Genomic DNA, 23953 nt, shown 5'->3' on the forward strand with positions numbered 1-23953 from the left:
AGTGCTCCGTAGTATTTATTGAATGAATGGATGACTTGATATGCTTAGGAAATTATTCCCTGAGTTTTATCTGTTTGCCTCCCCTACTGTCATGAAGATGAGAAAATTACTCTGCTGCTTCATTGATTACTTTTCTTATTTATTCACAAAGCCTGGCATACACTAGGGACTTAGTAAATATTTGTTAAATGAATGTGCTAACAGCAGGCCATTACAGTCAATTGGCAACTTAGCACAGTAGAGGCTGTGGAGTCAGATTAGCTGGATTCAAATCCTGGCTCTAATACTGTGAGACCTTGAGCAAGTTACATATTCTAAATGTGCCTCAGTTTCCTCATAAATAAAATGAGGATAATAGGAATTCCCTGGCGGTCCAGTGGTTAGGGCTCTGCACTTCCACCACAGGGGGGACGGGTTCAATCCCTGGTCAGGGGACTAATATCCCGCATGCCGCACAGTGCAACCAAAAAAAAAAAAAAAAAAAAAATGGGGATAATACAACCTATCTCATAGATGTAAAAGTATTGTGAGAACTAAATGAGATAATGCTGTCCAGCTCATAGTAAGGGCATAACAAATGTTACCCACATAGTGCTGAGGGTGGGGTGTCACTCTGGGGCCACCATCCTTTTTTTTTTTTTAGGTCAGTGTATGAATCCTGGTTTGCAGGGTATTACTGAGTCTGGCCTCCTCAACACTAGGCAAATGAATAATTTCAAACTTTAGAGGACTTAACAACTAGGGAAGCAGTTTTAAAACCAGAAATACAGATTCCTAGGCCCACGTTTTGAGGAAAACTGCACTAGACCCTTAGCAGATCAACTTGATGATTGAAATTGACTTGATATTGCCACCTTGTCCTTGACCCTGAGATTTAGCTTTTCCTGCTTCTCAAGAATTGGCACCAGTTAGCCCTAAGTTTCAGTATCTCATGATCTGCTGCACTGGATAATATTGTCAATGGATAATATTGTATGCTTCTGCCAGATGATTCCTCAGGGCTCACTGCCTCAGACAACGTGCTAATTTCCATCTCCTCATCTTGGCCAGTAAGCCTCAGATGCTTTCTTTTCTGTTTCATTGTTTTGTTTTGTTTTTCTATTCAAATCCTTCCCATCCACCAAGATTTAGCTCAAACTACCCACCCTGGTTAGCCCATCATATGTACCTCCTCAGATGTCCTACTTGGCCCTCTCAGTTGTATCTCTCTCTCCTCCTCATTCTGAGAAAAATAATCTCCCTCATCCTTTGCTTGTCCATCTGTGCTTTTCTCAAGTACTGCTTTAAGAGTAAATGAAATGATTTTCATGAAAAATAAGATCTAAGTTTATTTTCCAGGGGGCGTCTATCTTACACTAGTGAACCAAGAGGGTTGAGGTCACAAAGCTTGTAACTGATTCCAAAGCTGCATTATGTTGTGAGCATCTAGTCTCCATGAAACTAAGAAGCCCATGTCATTTTTAGACTAAAATGTGTTTGTTTGTTTGTTTGTTTTTAACCAGAGTTTCTGTTAAAGAATAGAAAAAGTATGATGGTAGACAAAACAGTCTATTTAATGATAGTCTTGGTTAAGGCCCTAGTTCCCTGAAAGCTGGACCTGGCCTTTGTCACCAACATCTTTGTATCCCTCACAATCCCTAGCAAAATACTTTGCACCAAGTGGGTACTCAATGCATGTGTAATTGAACCATGGCCTGCTGATCCAAGTTCTCAATTTTCTTGCCCTACTGGAAAAACACTAAGGCCTAGGGAGAATGATTTACGTATGTGATGAGTTGTGTAAATATGAGATGAAAAGGAAAGGATAGGGACATCCCTGGTGGCGCAGTGGTTAAGAATCCGCCTGCCAATGCAGAGGACACGGGTTCGAGCCCTGGTTCTGGAAGATCCCACATGCCGCAGAGCAACTAAGCCCATGTGCCACAACTACTGAAGCCTGTGTGCCTATAGCCCATGCTCTGCAACAAGAGAAGCCACCGCAATGAGAAGCCTGCACACCACAACGAAGAGTAGCCCCCGCTACTATGAAGAAAGCCCGTGTGCAGCAACGAAGACCCAATGCAGCCAAAAATAAATTAATTAATTTTTTAAAAAAAGGGAAGAATAAAGGTGTGACCCAATTATGTACTGAACTGTATGTACCCCAAATTCATATGTGAAAGCCCAAAGCCCAATGTGACTATATTTGGAGATAGGGCCTTTAAGGAGATAATTACGGTTAAATGAAGTCATAAGGGTGGGGTCCTAATCCAATATGACTGGTATTCTTATAAAAAGAGAGAGAGAGAGAGAGAGAGAGACACCAGGGATGCATGCAACAGAGAAAAGTCCATGTGAAGACACAGCAAAAAGGTGGCTACCTGCAAGCCATACAGAGAGGTCTCAGGGAAAACTAAACCTTCAGATACCTCGATCTTAGACTTCTAGCCTCCAAAACAAAGAAAATCAGTTTCTGTTGTTTAAGCCACCAAGTCTGTCGCACTTCGTTATGGCAGACCTAGCAGACTTGGGAGAATGATTTACATATGTGATGAGTTGTGTAAATATGAAGACGAAAAGGAAAGGATAAAGGTGTGACCCAATTATGTACTGAATTGTATGTACCCCAAATTCATATGTTAAAGCCCAAAGCCCAGTGTGACTGTATTTGGAGACAGGGCCTTTAAGGAGATAATTAAGTTTAAATGAATATAGATCCTATTCTACTTTCTAATAAGGGTAGAATTCCCCAAAAATGTGTTTGGTAGAACTTCAGCAGAGTATTAACAGAGGTCCAGAAAAGAGGTTCAATGGTCAAATAAACTTGAGAAACAGAATTAAACAGAGTAAAGCTGATTCTCAGGGGCTTTAGTTTCCTAACATATATTCTGATTCTCTAAAAAGACAATGTAGAGGGGCTTCCTTGGTGGCGCAGTGGTTGGGAGTCCGTCTGCCGATTCAGGGGACGTGGGTTCGTGCCCCGGTCCGGGAAGATCCCGCATGCCGCGGAGCGGCTGGGCCCGTGAGCCATGGCCGCTGAGCCTGCGCGTCCAGAGCCTGTGCTCTACAACGGGAGAGGCCGCAGCGGTGAGAGACCCGCGTATCGCAAAAAAAAAAAAAAAAAGACAATGTAGCATACAGCATTTCCCAAACTTGCCTGACCATAGAATACACCCCGCTTCTCCCTTTTTAATTTTTATTTTTTGGTAATGAATATTCTTACAAGACTAGTATTCTGTGAGAAACAATTTGGAAGAGGCTGATTTATAGTTTTGTTTTTCTTATGCTGATCTGCCTGTTCTTAGCTACCTCATTACCCACCTTCAGTATCTGGACCAATGTTGAACAAAGAACCTTGGAGAAAGAAGTCTGGGGCATGTTAAATAATGCTTCCAATGAATAATTCCTGGAATGAGAAATGACCCTCCCTGGAAGTCCTCAGAGAAACAAGTTGTTTACTGTCATTCCACCAAGTGATTCCTCCAAGGACCAACCCAGAGTGAGTTGTAATGACCAAACCCACAGGAAGGATAATTAAAAGGGAAGGGCTAAAACCTAACCTGACTTCCTACAAGGAATTCAAATCACAGTCAGGGAACCAAGACCTTTGTAAATACTTCTTGTTTTGTATTCCTTTTCTATTTCCCCAAAATGGTTGGTAATAAAATCCTTTAAACAAAATGACTCTTTGAACTTGCTGTCTAAGAAGAAAGAAAGATGAAGAGAGAGTATATTTAATTCTGGAGTCGGATTGAGAGAAGAATGGGGTGGAGAGGTGGTAGAATACCCCCCAAAACAGAATTATGGTGGTAGCCACCAAGAAGAGAGAGAAAGAGAGTCTGCGGAACTTGTAACAAGGAAGACAGAGAAAGGGAAGCTCTTCCTGGCTTGTACAGTAGGATTTAGAGTTAAAAAAAAATCTGAGCAAAGATTCCTTGACTCCATATCATGGATGGGGAGGTCCTAGGCCAAAGTTAGAGATCCATTCAGTCAATGTTCAGACACATATTTTTGTACTTACTAGTGTCAACACCAAAGAAACAAGACGAAAATCTCTGCCCTCATGATCTTTCATTCTAGTGGGAGTTTATTTTTTTTTTATTTTTTATTTTTTTATAAGTTTATTTTTATTTTATTTATTGTTTTTGGCTACATTGGGTCTTCGTTGCTGTGCGCGGGCCTTTCTCTAGCTGTGGCGAGCGGGGGCTACTCTTCGTTGCGGTGCGCGGGCTTCCCACTGTGGTGGCTTCTCCTGTTGCGGAGCCTGGGCTCTAGGCGCACGGGCTTCAGTAGTTGTGGCTTGAGGGCTCTAGAGCACAGACTCAGTAGTTATGGCACACGGGCTTAGGTGCTCCGTGGCATGTGGGATCTTCCCGGACCAGGGCTTGAACCCGTGTCCCCTGCATTGGCAGGCGGATTCCCAACCACTGCGCCACCAGGGAAGCCCCTAGTGGGAGTTTATTATATTTTAATCTTTATTGTAAGATATACATAAAAAAGGTTATCTACAACACATTAAAGAATAACCATATTAAAGAATAATCATAAAGCAAATACACATCTACAAAAGGCCTAGTTTAAGAAATAGAATATTACCAGTACATGAGTCCCCAGTGCGGGTTTTTTGTAACGTATTTCCCTCCCCCACAGAGGTAATTACTGTCATGAATTTTATGTTAATAATTCCCTTGCTTTTCTTTATAAGTTTTACCATAGTGTCTGTGTATCCCTAGACAATATTGTACCAGTTAGGGTCATGGCAGGAAACAGGTGGCACACTCAAAGTAGGATAATTTGAGGAGAGTTTATTAAAGGAGCTATTTAGAAAGGTGCGGGCAGGGTATGGTGAGCATACAACAGGATATTAACTTTAAGCTAGTGACAGTGCTCTTTATCACCCTAGGCTTGAAGCTGGAGTAGTGGAAGTGGTTATGGGAGGTCAGACAAAGAGGGCCTCCCAATAGGAGATGAGACTTTCAGTGGAAGGAATCCAACCAGCCGACAGCAGCCCACAGCAAGGGTACCAGAGAGTAAATACTCCACCCCACTTGCTTCTACCTCTCCAGTCTTCTGCTGGTGGCTCCCATCAACCAAACCTAACCAGAAGCTACAAATCAAAAGAGCCCATTGATTCAGTTCACTCAGTGCAGCCTCCTAGAAATAGAAGTGTGGAAAGTGAAACTGGAGGGGCAAACTGAAGATATCCAGAAAAAATACATCGCTTAGATTTGCCTGTTTAAGTTTACATAAATGGAATCATACAGTATGTTGTTCTTCTGTGACTTGCCTTTTTTGTTTATTCATTAAAGTAGTTCAAGTGTGTAGCTATAGTTCATTCATATTCAGTTCTGTATGATAGCCCATTGTATGAATCTACCATAATATATTTATCCATTCTACAGTTGATGGACATTTGGACTGTTTCCAGCTTTTCATTTTTACAAACAATGCCGCTTTAGACATTCTTTTTTTTTTAATCTTTATTGGAGTATAATTGCTTTACAATGGTGTGTTAGTTTCTGCTTTATAACAAAGTGAATCAGTTATACATATACACATGTTCCCATATCTCTTCCCTCTTGCGTCTCCCTCCCTCCCACCCTCCCTATCCCACCCCTCCAGGTGATCACAAAGCACCGAGCTGATCTCCCTGTGCTATGCGGCTGCTTCCCACTAGCTATCTATTTTACGTTTGGTAGTGTATATATGTCCATGCCTCTCTCTCGCTTTGTCACAGCTTACCCTTCCCCCTCCCCATATCCTCAAGTCCATTCTCTAGTAGGTCTGTGTCTTTATTCCTGTCTTACATTCTTATGTTTATCTCTTGCTGTGCAAATGCAAGAATACATATACATATGTAGTTGCTAATTCGTACAATGTGAATGAGAACTATTTTCCAAAGTCCTACGAATTTACATTCCAACTAGTATTAAATGAGGATTCCTGTCATTCTACAATTTCACCAACACTTGGTTATTATCAGAATTTCTAATTTTTGTCAATCTGCTAGGTGAGAAATAGTGTCTTGTGGTTTTAATTTTCATTTCCTTGTTTCTAACAAAGTTGAACATCTTTTCACATGCTTTTTGGCCATTAATATGATGACATTTTTTCTTTTACTCATTTTACTCTTGAGTTTTCTGCCTTTCTTTTGTCAGCCATATGTTACAAATATATTCTCCCCCTTAGTACCTTGTTTTCTCACTCATAATAAGGTATCTTTTGGTGCACAGCTGTTGTTAATTTTAAAGCAATTGAAATTACACTTTTTTTTTCCTTCATGGTTTGCACTTTTAGTCCCCATTTAAGAAATCCTTCTCTATCCTGAGGTCATAAAGATATTTCCTATTTTGTCTTCTAAAAGTTCTGTTGTTTTACATTCTGCTATAAGCTTTAAGTCTTTCATATTAAGTCTTAAATCTAGCTGGAACTGATATTTGTGTATGGCGTAAGGTAGGGATTAGATTTATTTTTTTTTCCCACATAGATAACCAGTTATTGAATAGTCCATCTTTTCCCAACTGATCTGTAAATGCTTTCTGTGACAAAAAATTTGTTTCCATATATGTGTTAGTCTATTCCTCGATTCTCTATGTATTCTACTGGCTTGACACAGCACCTGAGAGTCTACCATTAGGGCCTTCAGTTCCTGAAGACTCTTACTTGATATTAGCTCCCATGGAGAAATGATATATATATTAGGCCATTATTTTTCAGATCATCTCAGTGGGAGACTAATTTATTAGCATCTATCATGTAGCAGGATCTAAGAGTGTGGTTATTTTAATGTTTGGGGGGAAGGAAGAATAGGGGAAAAGAAGGCTCTAAGCAGTATTAAGACACTGGTTACATGAAAGGCAGTGCCCTTTGCCAAAGGGAACAGATGAAGGAAGATGCAGAGGGGTGACGCTAATCCTAGTAGCCGAGGGATATATTTGCAGGTCTAATCAGCTGAGGATGAACATGTTTACGGAGTAGAAGTATTTCTAGAATCATATTTTCAATATAATGTGAAGAAATCTGCTTATGTAATGAGTAAAATATATACATATATAATAATATATATGAAAAGTATCTATTTTTATTTTTAGCTGTTCTTTTAAAAAGTCAGTTTATTGAGTCATGCATAGATAACCCAAGTATTTCATTTAGACAATTACCAGCTGATTCCCAGGCATTCTATATGCCCACTATGAAAGGCAGAAAGACACCAGTACGGAAGGGTAGAGACCTCCCTTTCCATACGCACAACTGTGATCCAAGCAGCTCTTGTAAGAGCTGGGAGCTTGGAAAAACAGCTCCCCAGAAGTGCCTGGTGTTGGACTCTGGATACTGCTGCCAGCTTATCCTTGAAGAAAAACAGGGAAAAAGATTCTTCAACTTAAGCAGACTGTGGAAGTTTTAGGGAAAGATTTTAAAAAGGCCTTTGGCCATGAAGGGCTTAAACTCGTGACCACCTGAACACACCATTTTTTTCTCATGGCTTCTTCCAGAACTAGCTTGATTGTGATCTCTCCATCTTCTCAACACCTTTCCAAAATACCATTACCATGACCACCTTTCAGCTAAAAATCTCAGATAGCAACTGCCTTGTCTAGGCATCACTCCATCTGTTGACAAAGACCATTCAATTCTCTTTATTCAACAAATAGCTACTGGAGACCCTTAATGTGCCATAACCTGTGGGGGACCTGGGGTTTGAGAGAGAAGTAAAACTCTCTTCCTTGACCTCCAGTAGCTCACTTTCTTGTGGTGGCAAAGACAAATGGCTGGGTCATATAACAGTTTATTTCTTAAAGGATGCCCCAGTAGTATCCTATAAATCACCGGTGCAGCTGTCAAAGCCAGAGGGGGCTGAAACATGGGCAACTGAGACAGATTCTCTCCTCTGCTTCTGTCACTGCTAGAGCGAGTTGCTTTGGGGGTGTCTCATGTGGTGTGATGGGGGCTGGGTCTCCAGCACCAGTCCCTGCTCTTGCCACTAGTGGGAATCCCTGACCAGGCTTCCGAGGCTCTTAGGATGTGAAGGAAGACAACACCCCATCCCAGCACTACACTCATCCCAGCACTACACTCAGCCAACTTACTACTTCATAAATTAACCCTCACAGCCATTTCCCCAGGCACGAGACTGACCACAGAAAGACAAAATAGATGCAAATTCAGTATCGCAGCCTCACGGATCCCAAACCACTATTCTCCTTCAATACTTGTCTTGAATTTTGAGCCAGTCCACTGGTTCCATCTCTTTCCATTCTCTAAGCGATTTTATTCATTCAAAAAGGATCTATATTAGGGGCCAGTACAGTGTTACGGTGAAGTCTGGGACTCTGGGGTTTCAATGTCTGCTCTGCATTTACTAGCTGTGTGGCCTTAGACTGGTTAAATAACTTCTCTGTTGGGAATTCCTTGGCGGTCCAGTGGTTAGGACTCCACGCTTTCACTGCCGAGGGCATGGGTTCAATCCCTGGTCGGGGAACTAAGATCTCGCAAGCCGCACAGCCAAAAATGGATAAATAAATAACTTTTCTGTTTCCTCATCTACAAAATGAGGCTCTTATAAGGTTGTTGTGAGGATGAAGTTGATGTACAATCCCTCTCAGTATCCACGAGGGATCAGTTCCAGGACCCCTGAGGATACCAAAATCCGTGGATGCTCAAGTCCCTTGTATAAAATGACATAGTATTTGTGTATAACCTATGCACTCTTCCTGTGTACTTCAAATCACATCTAGATTACTTATAATACTTAACACAATGTAAATGAAATGTAAATAGTTGCCAGACGTGTTGGCAAATTCAACTTTTGCTTTTTGGAAGTTTCTGGAATTTTTTTCTGAATATTTTCAATCTGCTGTTGGTTGAACCTGGGGATACAGAACCCACAGATATGGAGGGCCAACTGTATATGTAAAGTGCTTAGAATAGTGCCTAGAACACAGTAGGCACAATATAAATGCTACCTAGTATCAACTATCAACTTGTGCCAGGCACTGGTCTAAGGTCTTATGTTAATACATTTAAATCTCACAATAACCACATAAGGCTGGTATGTTTTACAAATAAGAGGTTTGCAGTAGATGTTTTAAGTAAAGGAACTTGCCCAAGACTCTGAGAGTACAGCAGTAAACAAAACAGGCAAGGTCCCTGCTATCATGAAACTTTCATCAAATAAAATAATTTTATGATGATTAATGAAGATTTATTTTCATGAAGAAAATAAAACAAGTTGAAAGGATATGATAGAGTCAAGGTACACTTCTCTGAGGAATGACATTCCAGGGACTCACCGCCTTTCTCTGTCACTGGTCTATGTTCACAGCTACCCTGGTTTACCTCAACACATTTCAATAACTCTGAATCTTGTTAGTGAAACTATTGGAGTCTCATTTCCTTTGTTTAAGTAGGTTTCCAGACTCCTTATGTACATTTGCCTCATTCTTGCCTGGTTTATTTCACAGAAAAATGTGTTCTGTATCATGGGACAATCTATTCCCACAAGTACTCAGAAAATCACAATATGGCACAGTAAGGTCTATGGCAAAGGAAAACAAAGGGAGGTGTGGTTTCCCAGAGAAGCACCTAACTGAGCTTGGGATACAGAGGAGTAGAAAGAACAGCATATGCAGACGCTCCCATCTAAAGTGTGCCCCAGTCCCCTTCTCAAACCAAGGAGAGGTTGCCACTCATTTTATTGGCAGCCCTCACTCTATGAATTATTACAGTTTGAAAATACTATTTACTTTCTGTGTGAAGGTGGAGGTAACAGGCACTTCCAGGATACCCTTGGGTAGTAGTGCCTATGAGGAGGCCCAAATACTTCTACTGGGATCTCTTGAGTACCTGGGTTTTCTATGTCTTCTACCAGGACATAAGGGTAGAGGAAAACTTTACTACTGGGGAGGCTGCTAGCCCATATCTTACCTGTATTAGGTTCCTAACAGTGCCGTAACAAAGTACCACAAACTGCGGGGCTTAACACAAAAGAAATTTATTCTCTTACAGCTCTGGAGCCTGGAAGTCCAAAACCAAGGTGTTAGCAGTGTTGGTTTCTTCTGAAGGCTTTGAGGAAGAAAGTTTCATGCCTGTGTCCTAGCTTCAGGTGGTTGCCAGCAATTCTTTGCATTCCTTGGCTTGTAGCTGCATGATTCCAGTGGCTGCCTCCATCATCACATCATCCCTGTGTCTCCGCTGTGTCTCTGTGTCCAAATCTCCCTCTCCTTCCTCTTATAAGGCACCAGTCATTGCGTTTAGTGCCTACCCTAATCCAGTATGGACTCACCTTAACTTGATTACCTCTGCAAAGACCCTATTTCCAAATAAGTTCACATTCATAGGAATTAGGACTGAATATATCTTTGGGGGGACACAATTCAACCCACTACAGCATCCTTGTGCAAACTGGAGACAGCTGCCTGCTCTGGATGGATGTTGCCCCTCTATTCATGGCTCAGTGAGCAGATAGCACCTTTGCGTGAATTACACAAAGGAACACTTCATCCTGGTGGAGGCAGCTCCACACTGGGACACAAAGTTCAGCGCCTGGAGCCTAGCCTGCATGTCAACCGCCATTCAGCCTCCACAGGCCCCCTTAGCAGGACACAGCCTATTCAACCATATATACTGATCCTGCCGGCTCTGCACTCAGCTGGCTGCCTCGGGTCTAAGCAAACCCGCACCCCATGCCATCCTTGCCCTCATTCTTCCTTCCAGTTCCATATCCTGGGGGTAGAACTCATTTTTGTTCTCCTATGTCCAGTTGTAGGGAGTCTTTTGTGGAATGATCTGATTCTGTATCTCCCGTGAATAGGTGATGTTTTTGTCCAGCCAGCACCCATCCTCTTCTCTTCTGGAAATAGCACCCAAATTTTACTTAGGGGCAACCACTCCTCTCCCACTTGCCGTTCATCTGGTTTCAGTGGGACTGACCCCACTCTCCAAATGCAGAGATGGGCACAAGGTACAGGTTTAGCCAATCAGAACACCTCACCTCCTGGTATGATGACTGATCCTAGAACAGGTACATGACCCAGGACTTTTGACAAAACTATTGAAGCATCCACCAACAGATGAATGGATAAAGATGTGGTGTATATATACAATGGAATACCACTCAGCCACAAAAAAGAATGAAATAATGCCATCTGCAGCAACAGGATGGACCTAGAGATTATACTAAGTTAAGTCAGAAAGAGAAAGACAAATACCATATGATATCACTTATATGGGGAATCTAAAATATGACACAAATGAACCTACCTACAAAACAGAAACAGACTCACAGACATAGAGAACAGACATGTGGTTGCAAAGGGGGAGGGGGTGGGGGAGGGATGGACTGGGAGTTTGGGATTAGCAGATGTAAACTATTATATAGAGAATGGATAAACAACAAGCTCCTATTGTAAGCACAAGGAACTGTATTCAATATCCTGTGATAAACCATAATGGAAAAGAATATAGAAAGAATGCATATATATGTATAACTGAATCACTTTGTTATACAGCAGAAATTAACACAGCATTGTAAACCAACTAAACTTCAATTTTTTAAAAAAGAGAGAGAAAACTATTGAAGCAAAGGCACTCTCTTTTTGTCCAGATGGCTATGTGGTAAGATAAGCTTGAAGCAACCTGAAAATGAAGCCAACCAGAGGAGAGTGAAACTGGGAGATAAAGGGAATCCTGATAATATAATTTAATCACCTAGTTCTAGCTGAGCCCGAAGTTAGATATACCCCTGGACTTTGCAGTAACATGAGCTAACAAATTCCCCTTCCACCATGACCTTTTTTTTCTTATGATTATTAAAAGTGGGTATATGTCACATAATCAAAAGGATCCTGACTGAATGTAGTATCTGACACTTCCATCACTTCTGCTCTGTTTCTCCAAAGCTCTGCATCCTCTCTGGCTCACCAGGGTCTTGGTGCTGAGTCCTGACAGATGATTAAGAGTTAACCAGGCTAGACAAAGGGAAAGGATTCCCCACCATGGTGGGGATGGGTGGAGAACCAGACTGAATTTGCTATCTGATATGCTTGTTATACATTTTGGGGGGGGTTGGTAAGTGGGGAGTGGGTTCTGCCCTTTTTAGGAGCAGCCATTTCTTTCTCTTTCTTTTTTCTTAATATTTATTTATTTATCTGGCTCTGCCGGGTCTTAGTTGCGGCATGTGGGGTACAGTTCCCTGACCAGGGATCGAACCCGGGCCCCGTGCATTGGGAGCTCAGAGTCTTAACCACTGGACCACCAGGGAAGTTCCAGGAGCTGCCATTTCTGTCTGCACTTTGTTTCATTTTCCTGTGGGCTGAGCACTTTCTCTCCAGCTCAGCAGTGTATTGAGCAGCTCTCTTGCTCCTCAATGCTCCAGCAGTGTATCCTAACCCACTGCTGGGAGTCAGTATTGAGCCATGCTCCTCCGAGGCACACACCGCCCCTTGTGATTCTCTGCATCCTCTGTATCAGCCAGCACAGAACTGGGACCCAGAGGATCTTCACAAGTGCAAGCTGAATGGCTATCCCTATCCTCTTGCAGCTCCGGTCCTTCCTCCTCCATTAAGCCTTCCCTGACTATTAGAGTTCACCCTGATCTCCCCCTTTTCTGAGTCATTCATGAACTACCGCCTTGTATTGTGGCTTTTATTGCATTGGTGCTGGACCTGTCTCCCTAGTCCCTAAGACCTCAGTTGGCAGGAGTCTTTTCCCAAAGCTCCTAGCACAAACTCAGGGAAGAGTCACTGCATAAATGATGTATACTTCGGATGAACTTTAATGCACATACCATCGTTGACACCATGATGAGGATAGGGGCTACATTAAGAAAAGCCAGTTTATATCAATAAGACATATCAACACAGAAAAAGGAGACACCATATATTTGCAAATAGGATGTGTCCTTTTGTTACTCTGTATACCACTATATCTCTTTATATTTGTACAAACTCACAACACCACATGACATTTTATATTTCATGTGTCACTAAGAAGAGGTGTCAGTATACAGAATATAAGAAGAATAAAAAAGAATGAAAACATTTGTTTAGCTAGAATCTGTCGGGGGGCGGGTTGGAACATAAGAGTTATGATTCCTCTCTCTGCTCAGTCTTATAGAGTGACAACACCAGTTTTTGCTAATTGCTCCTCCTGAGGAATTCTGCTCAGCCTGTTGTGGTACATCTCCTAGGCTGGCATGAGACCGGCCCTGTCCCTGGTTGAATAAATTAGGAAGAGCCATGGGGGAATTGAAAATGGTGTGCAAATTGAGTAAGGTGACATTTCTCCGTGTGACTGGGGAGACCATCTGCCCCTGGCCCCGTGACGGGAGGAAAGTCTTTGCTGCTCAACCCTGCTCCAGAGTTTCATTTTATTGAGGGTGTGGAGGCAGTGAGGAGTGTGTGTTCCTCTCTTCCGTCCTTCCCGCAAGCAGAGAAGCAGCCAGATGTAGACACAACTGATGCTTCGGTTTTCTCTTCAGCTTGCCTTCCTCCTGCCGCCAATAGGCAGGGTCCAGGACCAGGACTGCCTACTCCTGGGCCACACCCTACCTGGTTCTGAGACTAACTACGCCATTTGTTGCCTTCTTTATGTAGTCTTGGGCTGGTTGCTTCTCTGATGCAGGCCTCAGTTTTCCTCATCTGAGTACTGGAAATAATAAAACCCATATTACAGGGTTGTGTCAAAGATCACTAGGGCTTCGATGAGAAAGTGCTTTGTGGGCTTCCCTGGTGGCACAGTGGTTGAGAATCTGCCTCCGATGCAGGGGACACGGGTTCAAGCCCTGGTCTGGGAAGATCCCACATGCCGCGGAGTAACTGGGCCCGTGAGCCACAATTACTGAGCCTGCGCATCTGGAGCCTGTGCTCCGCAACAATAGAGGCCGCGATAGTGAGAGGCCCGCGCACCGCGATGAAGAGTGGCCCCCGCTTGCCACAACTACAGAAGGCCCACGCACAGAAACGAAGACCCAACACAGCCATAAATAAATAAATAATTAAAAAAAAAAAAAGAAAAGAAAGTACTTTGGGAATTGTAAAGTGCCAAACAAATGATTGGTGATTTTTGTTATGCTATTCTAATCATAGTGCATATGGACTCCACTGTCTGCCGCTCCTGGGTCCCTATCCCATCATAGCTCACTGCTCTGTTCATCCAACCCCGCATGCACTGGCTGATTCCCTTTGGCTGCTCTTAGACTCTGGAAGTTTCTCTGAAGTTAAGCAAACCTCTGGGTGTAGGGCATGCTGGCTCTGATATTTCCATGTGAGGTTAGGTTCCTGGGACCAAAATGTGGGGGGAGGGGAGAGGCTGTGGAGGGGGGAGGGGACCTTTGGAAATGGCTCCGGGAGGGGTATGCTCAGTTTCATTCTGTGATGAATGCCACCTGCTGCCTACCCCCAGCCCCTTCACAGTGGCTCCATCCTATATGTCCACAACATTCTGCAGTTTCTAAAATGTACTTTCATTTGACTCTCACCACTATTCTGTGAAGTAGGCAGGATTATTAATCTCAATTTATAGATGAAAATATGTTTGTCCAAGGTCACACAGTTAGTATGTTACAAAGGCAGGACTCAAACCCAGGTCTCCAGGACCCTGGTTTCCTGAGCACTGGAGGACATCTCTAACAAAGGCTCCAGAACTCTCTAAACCTCATTTTTGGCTTATTCCTCACCCCCGGAGGCTGGTTTCTGCATTCCGTCAGGTGTCTGGTGGCAGCCAGCCCAACAAGGTCATGCCACAGAGCCGTTCAAGGCCAGTTTCCTGGATTCTCTTCCCTTGTTCCTGATGAGACTCTACCTTGATCCACTTTCCAAGCCCAGGCTCCATCTCCTACTTATAGGCGCCATTCCCACCCCGCATTGCTCTGTTGTCCATAATGTTTATGCTGGGTCTTTCCTGTCTCTGTTCCTAGAGCACTTACAAGGATCCTGGATTGGGTTTTCTCCCTGCTCTGCCCGGTTGGATGATTTTGTGTAGCACAGTAGTCAAGACCACATGTTCGGCACCCACTGTGTATGTCAGGCCTGCACTAAAGGCTTTATTTGTACCATTCTCGCATTTAATCCCCTCAACAACCTCTTGAGGTAAATATTATTTTTCCATTTACATATGAGGTAACTGAGGCTCTGAGAGTAATTTGCTCCAAGTCACACAACTAGTTAGTGATGAAGAGCTAAGAATTGAACCTGGGTCTGTTGGACCACAAGCCCTGTCCTCTTAAACCATGCACCATACTGCCTTCTCAGTCCTCATCCCGTGGTCTTAAGTTTAGAGGGATTGGAAGATAATTCAGCACATGCAAATCTCTCAGCCCTTCAGCTCCCAGGATCCTAGTTGCATGATGGAGATTGTCTGCAGAAAGACCTTGCCCAGTTGAGCCTGGCACACTTGGCGCTCTATAAATTAAGTCCTCCTTGAATTGGAATGCAATTTATGACTCTTAACACTGGCTGCTGCCCCAATGTCTCTTCTCAAATGCATTAAGTCCGTGCTCCATTCTTAATAAGTCTCTTCAGAGATTCTTGTTTCTCCTCTTCCTCTTGTTACACTTTAGGAACCTCTCACCTGGGACACGCAGTCAGGGACCATCCAGATGCACTTAATTGCTAAGATGCTTTCTGGCAGCCTCAGAAACCAGAGCCACAAGCCTGGTTGAGTGATGAGGGGGTCACATAGCCTTGGCTGTTTTCATTATACCCGAGGAGAAAAGAGGCTTTCATAGTGAAAGGATTCCTGCCAAAATCTTGTTTGCCACTTACAGCTCTTACAGAAAATGGGCATAAAATCACAGAGCACTCGTGCCAAGAGCGCCTGCAGAAACCATCTGCTGTAAGCTCCTGAAGCCCAGAGATAGGGAGTGACTTAGCTAAGGTTGCACAGCCTGTTAGCTTTATCCCAGTCCATTGGTAAACCCCAGGAAGAGATGCAATCCTAATCACACCCCTCAGATACTTACTGACTTACTTTGCATTTCTTTTTTTTTTTTAACATCTTTATTGGAGTATAATTGCTTTACGATGGTGTGTTAGTTTCTGCTTTATAACAAAGTGAATCAGCTATACATATACATATATCCCCATATCTCCTCCCTCTTGGTCTCCCTCCCACCCTCCCCTATCCCACCCCTCTAGGTGGTCACAAAGCACAGAGCTGATCTCCCTGTGCTATGCGGCTGCTTCCCACTAGCTATCTGTTTTACATTTGGTTTACTTTGCATTTCTATTGCACAATTTTACATCAAGCAAAGGAAATTCTTTTAATCATCTCCCTTCAAGAGACTTCCTATTTGGTTTTTTGCTGTTTGATCACTTCAAAATGATAGAAGAAAAGCAGGTAAAAGTGTGTGCCACACAACTCAGCCCATTCAATGGTGTTTTCTCAAGACAATGGGTGTCACCGAGTTGGCAGAGAAATAGGAACAGATGTGGAGAACTAGCAGCAGTGGTGTTAGATGTTTTGTGTAGTTTCTGAGTACCTGGGAAGCCAGACTCTGTGCGGATCAGTGGAACCATAGGAACGTTTGCCTGTGCTGTCATCAGAGTTCATGGAGAGCTGCTTTTTACCTTGCAAAATCCCTCTTCCTCATGCATTCGGGTATAAGAAGTGGAAATGGTGAAGTGAGTAGGCTTTGTTCCAGATTATACAAAGTTCTTGATCAGAAAGTCCATAGAAATGGGATCTTCTGAAGACTCAGTGTTTAAAAATTTGGAGCACCAAAGAGAACCAAAGAGGAAAGAATATGTTTTGGTTGCAAGTTATAAGAACCTAACTCCAATAAGCAAAGCTAGATGGGGGCTTTATTAAAAACATATAGTGAGGTGTCTAACAGAATCAAAGAAAGAGGTGACCAGTCAAATCTCAAGAAGCCAGAATCAAGGCCAGGAAAGCCACAGGACACACTCTCTCATCTTATGTCTGGCTACTCTGTTCATGATGAGCTTGTTTTCTCTTACCACAGAGTGGCATTCTACACCTGAGCTGAGGATACACCATCGGTTTTAGAGTGCACATCCTCATATATTTGTCATTCAAAGGGAAAGAAAATAGCTCCAGTTTTAAAAAAATCTTAGAGAGGGATTCTGGTTGGCCCCACTTGATCACATGCCCCCTTTACTGACAGTCTTCACTAGAATCACCTGGTTTGAATGAGAAAGTAGTAGTACTGCAAAAGAAGAGGTTGCCATTTCCTGAAGAAATGAGGGGAGACATGATAGCTGGCTATTAAAAGAAATGATTTACCAGAGGTCCTACAGCAAGTGAGGGACAAATTCAGGGCTAGAAACGGAATCAATAAAATAATAATTATTAATAATAGTGGAAGTCTCTAGATTCTTTTCATGTGTGGTGTTGAAGTAAACCTCAGTGTTACGAGTGCTCATTCATTTCTATTTTTAAAAGATTGCTATTGTGTGGAGGGTAGACTGTAGGTGTGCAAGTGTGGAGTAGGGAAACTGGCTACAAGCTCTGTGTTAGCTCCTAGGTAAGAGAGAAACAATGGTGCCTTGGACCAAGGTCATGGCAATGGAAATGGACAAATGTGGGCAGACTTGAGATCGACTTTAGAAGTAGAATCATAGGACTTGGTGTTGGATTAGATGTGGACACTAAGAAAAAGAAATACAAGGAATTAAGAATGATACCGAGATTTCTGTGAAGAGTAGGGTTAAAATAAATTTGGAGCAGAATCAAGAGTTCCAGTGTGGACATGGTAAGTTTGAGACATGGAGATGTCTAGTAGGTACTTGTGTATACATGTCATTAACAAAGATGTAGCATCTAAAGCCTCAGGACTAGATGAGGCTCCAAGGAAGAAACTATAGCTAGAGCAGAGGGCCCAACTGTTCTTTTAGTCATCCCTTCTGCCTATACTGAATCCTTCTGCTAGGCTTCCAGCCAGGAACTTCAGGTGGGAATCAGAACCATTATTACAGTGAATCCCACGCAATGAAAAGCCCGACTCATCCCTTGGGGGGAGCTAAGAACTAACCAAATGAACTGTTAAACAAGCATTAAAACTCCATGAGACGTGACTTGATTGCTCCAAAGTACACCCTTTGGACAACTAAAGAAATGATGAGAAACTGCCCTGCTGTAAACCACTGTGATATTTTCCTTTGGGGTCCTCTTCAGAGCCAAGCTTTAGGACCCAGGGAAATTTACCAGACTTAGTTTCAGATGACTTAGGGTTGCTTCCATTGGTAGATTGGAAAATGGCCACAATATTTTACAGCTCCTCCTATCAAGAGATGGCATCTAGTCCTCCACCCCTTAAAATTAGGCTTGGCTATATGACTTGTTAGTCAGTTGGACATGAACAAACATGATACAAATAGAGGCTTGAAAAGTGCTTCTGCATTGGAGCTTGCCCTCTCTTGCTGCTGGGAAAACCTCCACCACCATGTGAACAAGTCTGGGTCCCCTTCTGGAAAATGAAAACATGGAGAGAGACCTCAACCACCCTGGTCATCTCAGCTGGGTCCCCAGACACGTGAATGAAGCCGTTCTAGACCATCCAGCCTGGCCAGAGCAAACACCCAGCTGACCTATAGAATCATGAGAAATAACAAATGTTTACTGCTTTCAGTCACTAAGCTTTGGAGTGGTTTATTATATCTCTCAGAGGACAATTAACTCTGAACCAGACATCTACAGATGTGTCACAGGTACAGATATCCTTGATCTCACTCTTACTTTTTTTTTTTTTTTTTGGCCACGCCGCATGGCTTGCGGGATCTTAGTTCTCGACCAGGGATTAAATCCAGAGTCCTAACCACTGGACCACCAGGGAATTCCCGCTTACTCTTACTCTTTTTGGAGGATTTGTGTTCAATCAGCCATCAAAGGTTTAAACTAAAAGGTGAAAGCTTAATTGAGAAATGTAAAGCGATGGCCAGGGGCAGTGGAGTCTTCCTCAGGCCCCTGACACAGCTCCACATAGGTGATTCAGGTTTTCCAGTTACGTGTTCTCATAGAATGATGTAGCTTTCCTTCACTGCATTTTGTAATTCTATTTGGGTGATAATTTTACAATGTCTAGACTCAACTACAAGCTATTGGGCCATAAGCTTGATGAAGGCAAAGATTGTGTCTAATTTACCACTGATTGTATCTTGGCACATACTAGACACTAATTTGTTCAATGAATAAATTTGAATTTTTCCTACCTCATATAAGGGATCCAGGCCTTCAAAACCATCACTTAAAAGTATTTGTATCCAATGGGCCTGTCTCTTGCAGGCACTCCCAGTCACAGGCTGTTGCTTGATTCTCCAGCTGTGGCAGGTAATCAGGTGTAGGTTTGGGATGGGGAATCTGAAATCAATGAGATTCCAGGACATTTGTTGCTGTAATTCTTTCTACTTACACCGAACTATTGGCAAACAAACTCAAATGAACATTCCTCAAGACACTATAGGAAGCTTGATACATAAGCAAGGAGCTTGGAGCAGGTGGTGTAACTGGGAAAGTCAGGTCTGGAGAATGTTCATATCATTCTGTGGACATTATAAGGCTGCAGTCACAAAACAATTGTGAAACCAATGTCCCAAGTGAGGCTGTTTAATTCTGACAATCTTTGGAAATCTGTCACTACCAACACCTCAAATATACAGTCTGAAGAGGAAAATTGAAAGAGCAAGAGTCAGACCGAGGTGGGTTCAAATGATACTAATGAATGACTTAGGCATGTTAACTTTTTCAAGGCTATGTTTCCTTGCCTGCCAAATTGGGATAATAATATTTCAGAAACAGCACCTCCCTTAGACTATAGGTACCTGCAGGGAAGGACCATTTGTTTTCATATATATTTATCCAGTGTTGAATAGTGCCAGACCTATAGTAGATACAGAATAGGTGAATTTCTTCCTAGAGGTAATCCAAGACCTAGTCCTGGCTCCATCACTAATCCACCCACAGAGTGACCTTAGAAAATTTCCTCCCCCTCCCTGGACCTCAACCTTCCTTTTTGTACAAAGAGGAGCCTGGACAAGATTTTTTCTAAGCTCCCTTCCAGATCTAATATTTAATGAGTCTGTGACCATTTAGTACAATCTACAATCTAGGAGCATTGCTGCTCCTAGAAGTTACAGACTGAGGAGACAGTAGTAAGTCACCAATCACTTTGTATTTACAGATACACATGCATTTAAAACAGATTCTATAAATAGCTACAATATTGTATTGCACTTTTGGCCTACTTTTGCCTTTTTAGAGGTCAAGAGGTTTTTTTTAATCTTCTTTTATTTGGAATGTTAAGCAAGATGAAAACTGGGACAAGTTGCCATAAACATATATTATGCAGCTTGAACCTAATTGCACTATTACCATGATCGAAGAACGTTCACTGCCATCAGCTGGAAGCTGCTGCCTTCCACTCGGCAGAAACGAGGTCACAGAGCAAGGCTGGGGAATTGCCATCTAACAAGCAGATCTGTTTGTTGCCCGGTAGAAGAGTTTGTCACTATTACATTTAACTGTTGATTCCATCTGTTGTGAAGATGCCTGTTCCCTTGAACTGGCACCTGAGTTATTAGGAATTTGACAGTTTTTAAGTAAAAAATTCGATTTTTGCCTGGATACTCAGTAGGAGAGAAAGGATTATTGGATATATGTACTAACATACCCAGGGGTCATGAGGAGCTTGGTCTGAAATCCTAGTACTTGGGTAGATGGGTGTTACTGACCAGAAAAATAGTAATTATTCCTGACCTGTAGAGGACTTTACAGTGTAAAGAGCACATTCAGAACACTGCCCTGGGAAGGGACCGCATTCTTCCATTGTCAGAGAACTTTATAAACTTCTGCCCCATTGCTCATGCAGGGAGGCTGCTCGCAGCACTGCTTGAGAGCTAGATAAGAATTGCCTGACAGAGGCAGATACAGGGAAAGCCAGCACTTAGGCCTCAGAAACATGGGCATTTTTTTGCTCAGGCCCATGGGACCTGGTTGCCTCAGAGCCTCCTTCCCAGAAGCGTTAGACAGCTATCACCTCAGATTAGTCTGAGTAGCTGAAAAATTTATTAACAGATTGGAGACATAAGTCTTTTCTCCAGTAGACTTGGAATCTGATGGCCTTGGGATTGAATGTTACTGTGGCTCTAACACTTGCTAGTTGTGTGATCTTGGCCAAGTCTCTTAACTTCTTTGGATCACTGTACTATAAGAAACCTAGTACAGAATGTGGTGAAAAGCACAGACCTTGGAGCCTACTTTCTGGCTTTGAACCCCAGCTCTACCACTTACTCATTATGTGACCTTAGGCAAGCTAGAGAACCTCTTTATTCCTTAATTTCCTTGTCTTTAAATGAGATTGATTATAATGCCTCCCTCACAAGGATGTTGGAAAGATAAATGAGTTAATACATGTTAAGTGCTTGGAGCAATGGCTAGTATTGAGTAAGCATGACAACAGTATTAGCCTCAGTGATATTGGGGTGATAGTCCTCATCTCTTGGGTTTATTTTGCAGATCAACAGAAATGTTGAAGGTGAAAAAAAAGAGTCTCAAGAGTTATTCATGCCAGAAGGGACCCGAAAGATTACCCACGTAACCTCCCTCATTTTTTTTTTTTTTTTTTTTTTTTCCGGTACGCGGGCCTCTCACTGTTGTGGCCTCTCCCGTTGCGGAGCACAGGCTCCGGACGCGCAGGCTCAGCGGCCATGGCTCATGGGCCCAGCCGCTCCGCGGGATGTGGGATCCTCTCGGACCGGGGCACAAACCCGCATCCCCTGCATTGGTAGGCAGACTCTCAACCACTGCGCCACCAGGGAAGCCCACCTCCCTCATTTTATAAGTGGGAAATCAAGACTCAGTGATGGGGAATAACTGGTCCAGAGTCACACTTGATTTAAGGGCAGAGTCTGAGTCTCCTGATTCCAAGTCCAAAGCACCATCCTCTGCACTGTGTCAAAGAAGGCAACATCTCCACAGAGCTGACCCTGAAGGGTCCTTTTATGTAGTCATTGGACCTGTTGCTAGTTAATGCACTTTCCTAGGAAAATAAGCTGCATTTAAAATGGAGAGAAAACTTGGGAGAGACTCTCCCTCCTCCCCCACTGACTTCTGAAGTGTCAAGCTGGGGATTCAGGCCAAGGCTGGGAGGAAAGATTTTCAGGAATCGTTGCTAGCTCCACATCATTATTTCAGTTAAAAACCAAACATGTGCCTGTGTCCAAACAAGCTAGAACCATGAACTGATGCAGTCAGTTTGTTGCTGGTGTCAGAGGCGTGTTTTTTGTTTTCTTTGGGTGTTTAATTAAGTGGCTTCCACCAGAAGGAGTTTCACATCTGCTCTTCGGTAGAAACTAAGCTTTCACCCTCAGGAGAATGAGGTTAGGATTGGGACCTCTGAGTTCACTTTTCCCAATTTTTTCAGGGTCATACCCCCTTAGATTTATTCTGCTTTGAATCACATTTCCCAGTTGGACTACTCAAGAGTGATTGAAACATGGGCTGGAGGAAAGGGCAGGATGGGGAGAAGACCCTAAGAAGAAGGGCAGATGGGATTAGAACTATTTGATTTAGAGAAAGGGCAGATTCCAGGGGTCATGATTTCTGTTCTCAAATCATCTAAGGGTGTCACGGGGCAGAGGGAGCAGAGACTGTGAAGTCTCTGACAGCAGAGCTGGTACAAATGGAGTGGGAAGAGGAAGAAGAATTTCCAGGAGGCAGATTTCAGCTTAAAGCAAGGAAAACTTTCTGATTATGAGAGATGGCCAAAGATGGTGTGGAAACTGAGCTCCCATCCCTGCCTAGAAGAGATTTGGCTGTGAGGCTTGACAGCCAATTGTCAGAGACATGAAGATTGGAATTGACTAGTGAGACCTGGTAAAATTTGGGATTCCACCAACTATAAATTTTTCAGATTCTGGGAGTCTAAGAACCAATGACCAATGTCATGGAGTTCCACAGTTAAGAACCTACTGGAAAGCAGCAAAATCAGAAATTCGTGACCTGTTTATCTTGCCTGTGTTTCTCTTTTTCTCTCTTTGTCTTTCTTGAGCTCATGCACTTGCTCTTTCATATAGCAGGAACCTTTGACATTTTGCAGGGGATAATCTTTTTCTTTTAAATGTGTTTCTGACTCAGCCTTTGCTCCTTCAGCATCATTTAGAGAGGCTGAGCTTTCTGGAGATTAGCTCTGGCCTGTCACCACAGCAACTGCCCAGGCCCTGTGGGCATCCGTGGTAACAGGCGAGGGCTTTGAGAAACAAGGCTTGTCTAGTGGTGAGAGGAAGCCCCACAGGGAGCCTGATATGAAACAAGCAGGTTGTGTATGGAGAGGTATTTTTCAAAAGGATTAGCTATGCAGGTGTGTCTCACTTTACACAGTTGGCCAGGCCCTGAAAAGTGTGCGTGGGTGTGTCAAATTTTGGTCAAGGGAGGAAATCTTATTTTAAAGGCAGGAAAGAGATTCGCTTTTCCAAGTCCCTGTAGTGAATCCCCTTCATAAAGTGGATTCTCCTTTTGTAAAATGAACCTCTGCCCACATTATGACCTAGTTAGTCTAGTGCTGAGTGTCTGTGAGTGGGGCCATCGATAGAGAACCCCAGGGGCATGCTTCCACTTTCACTGCAGGCAAGGAACAGCAGCAAATCAGCTGAGGGAAGACAGAGTATAACGGAGAAGCAAAGTGGGTGCGGTGCCACAATGAAGGGAGATCAGGACAGTGGGCCTTGCCTAGCATGAGCAGCTCTGCTGCAGCAGTGGCGGGGTGTCCGAGAGACGGGTGTTCTTGGAGGTGCCCAGCAAGGAGGGGTCTGTGTCCAGCGTATCAGACATCTTGTCGCAAATGGCATCCACCAGACACTCGAAGGCCTGCCTCACGCTGATGTTCTCCTTGGCGCTGGCTTCAAAGAAGTCAAACCCTGAGGATAGAAGAGAGACAGCAGTAAGGATCTTTCCCTTCCTCTTCATGCCCCCTGGCCAGAACACTCTGCATTAATACAGCCAGTGCTCAGGAGTAAAGCAAGAA

At 43.2% G+C, this 23953-nt stretch overlaps 1 protein-coding gene across 6 annotated transcripts in view; it reads right to left on the reverse strand.

The window, feature by feature from the left end:
• Window positions 1–12728: 12728 nt before the first annotated feature.
• LOC137218733 (ras-related protein Rab-3B) overlaps window positions 12729–23953 on the reverse strand; it is a 113353-nt gene continuing 102128 nt past the window's right edge. For 5 of the 6 annotated variants that reach the window (XM_067726139.1, XM_067726141.1, XM_067726142.1 and 2 more), the window contains one exon: window positions 12729–23846. In XM_067726139.1, the coding sequence (XP_067582240.1) occupies window positions 23659–23846 (188 nt within the window). In that variant the 3' untranslated portion in view covers window positions 12729–23658. The remainder of the gene's footprint in view (window positions 23847–23953) is intronic. The other variant, XM_067726140.1, reaches the window with a different exon arrangement.

This window comes from Pseudorca crassidens, chromosome 2 (genome assembly GCF_039906515.1).
Source record: "Pseudorca crassidens isolate mPseCra1 chromosome 2, mPseCra1.hap1, whole genome shotgun sequence".
Taxonomy (NCBI): domain Eukaryota; kingdom Metazoa; phylum Chordata; class Mammalia; order Artiodactyla; family Delphinidae; genus Pseudorca; species Pseudorca crassidens.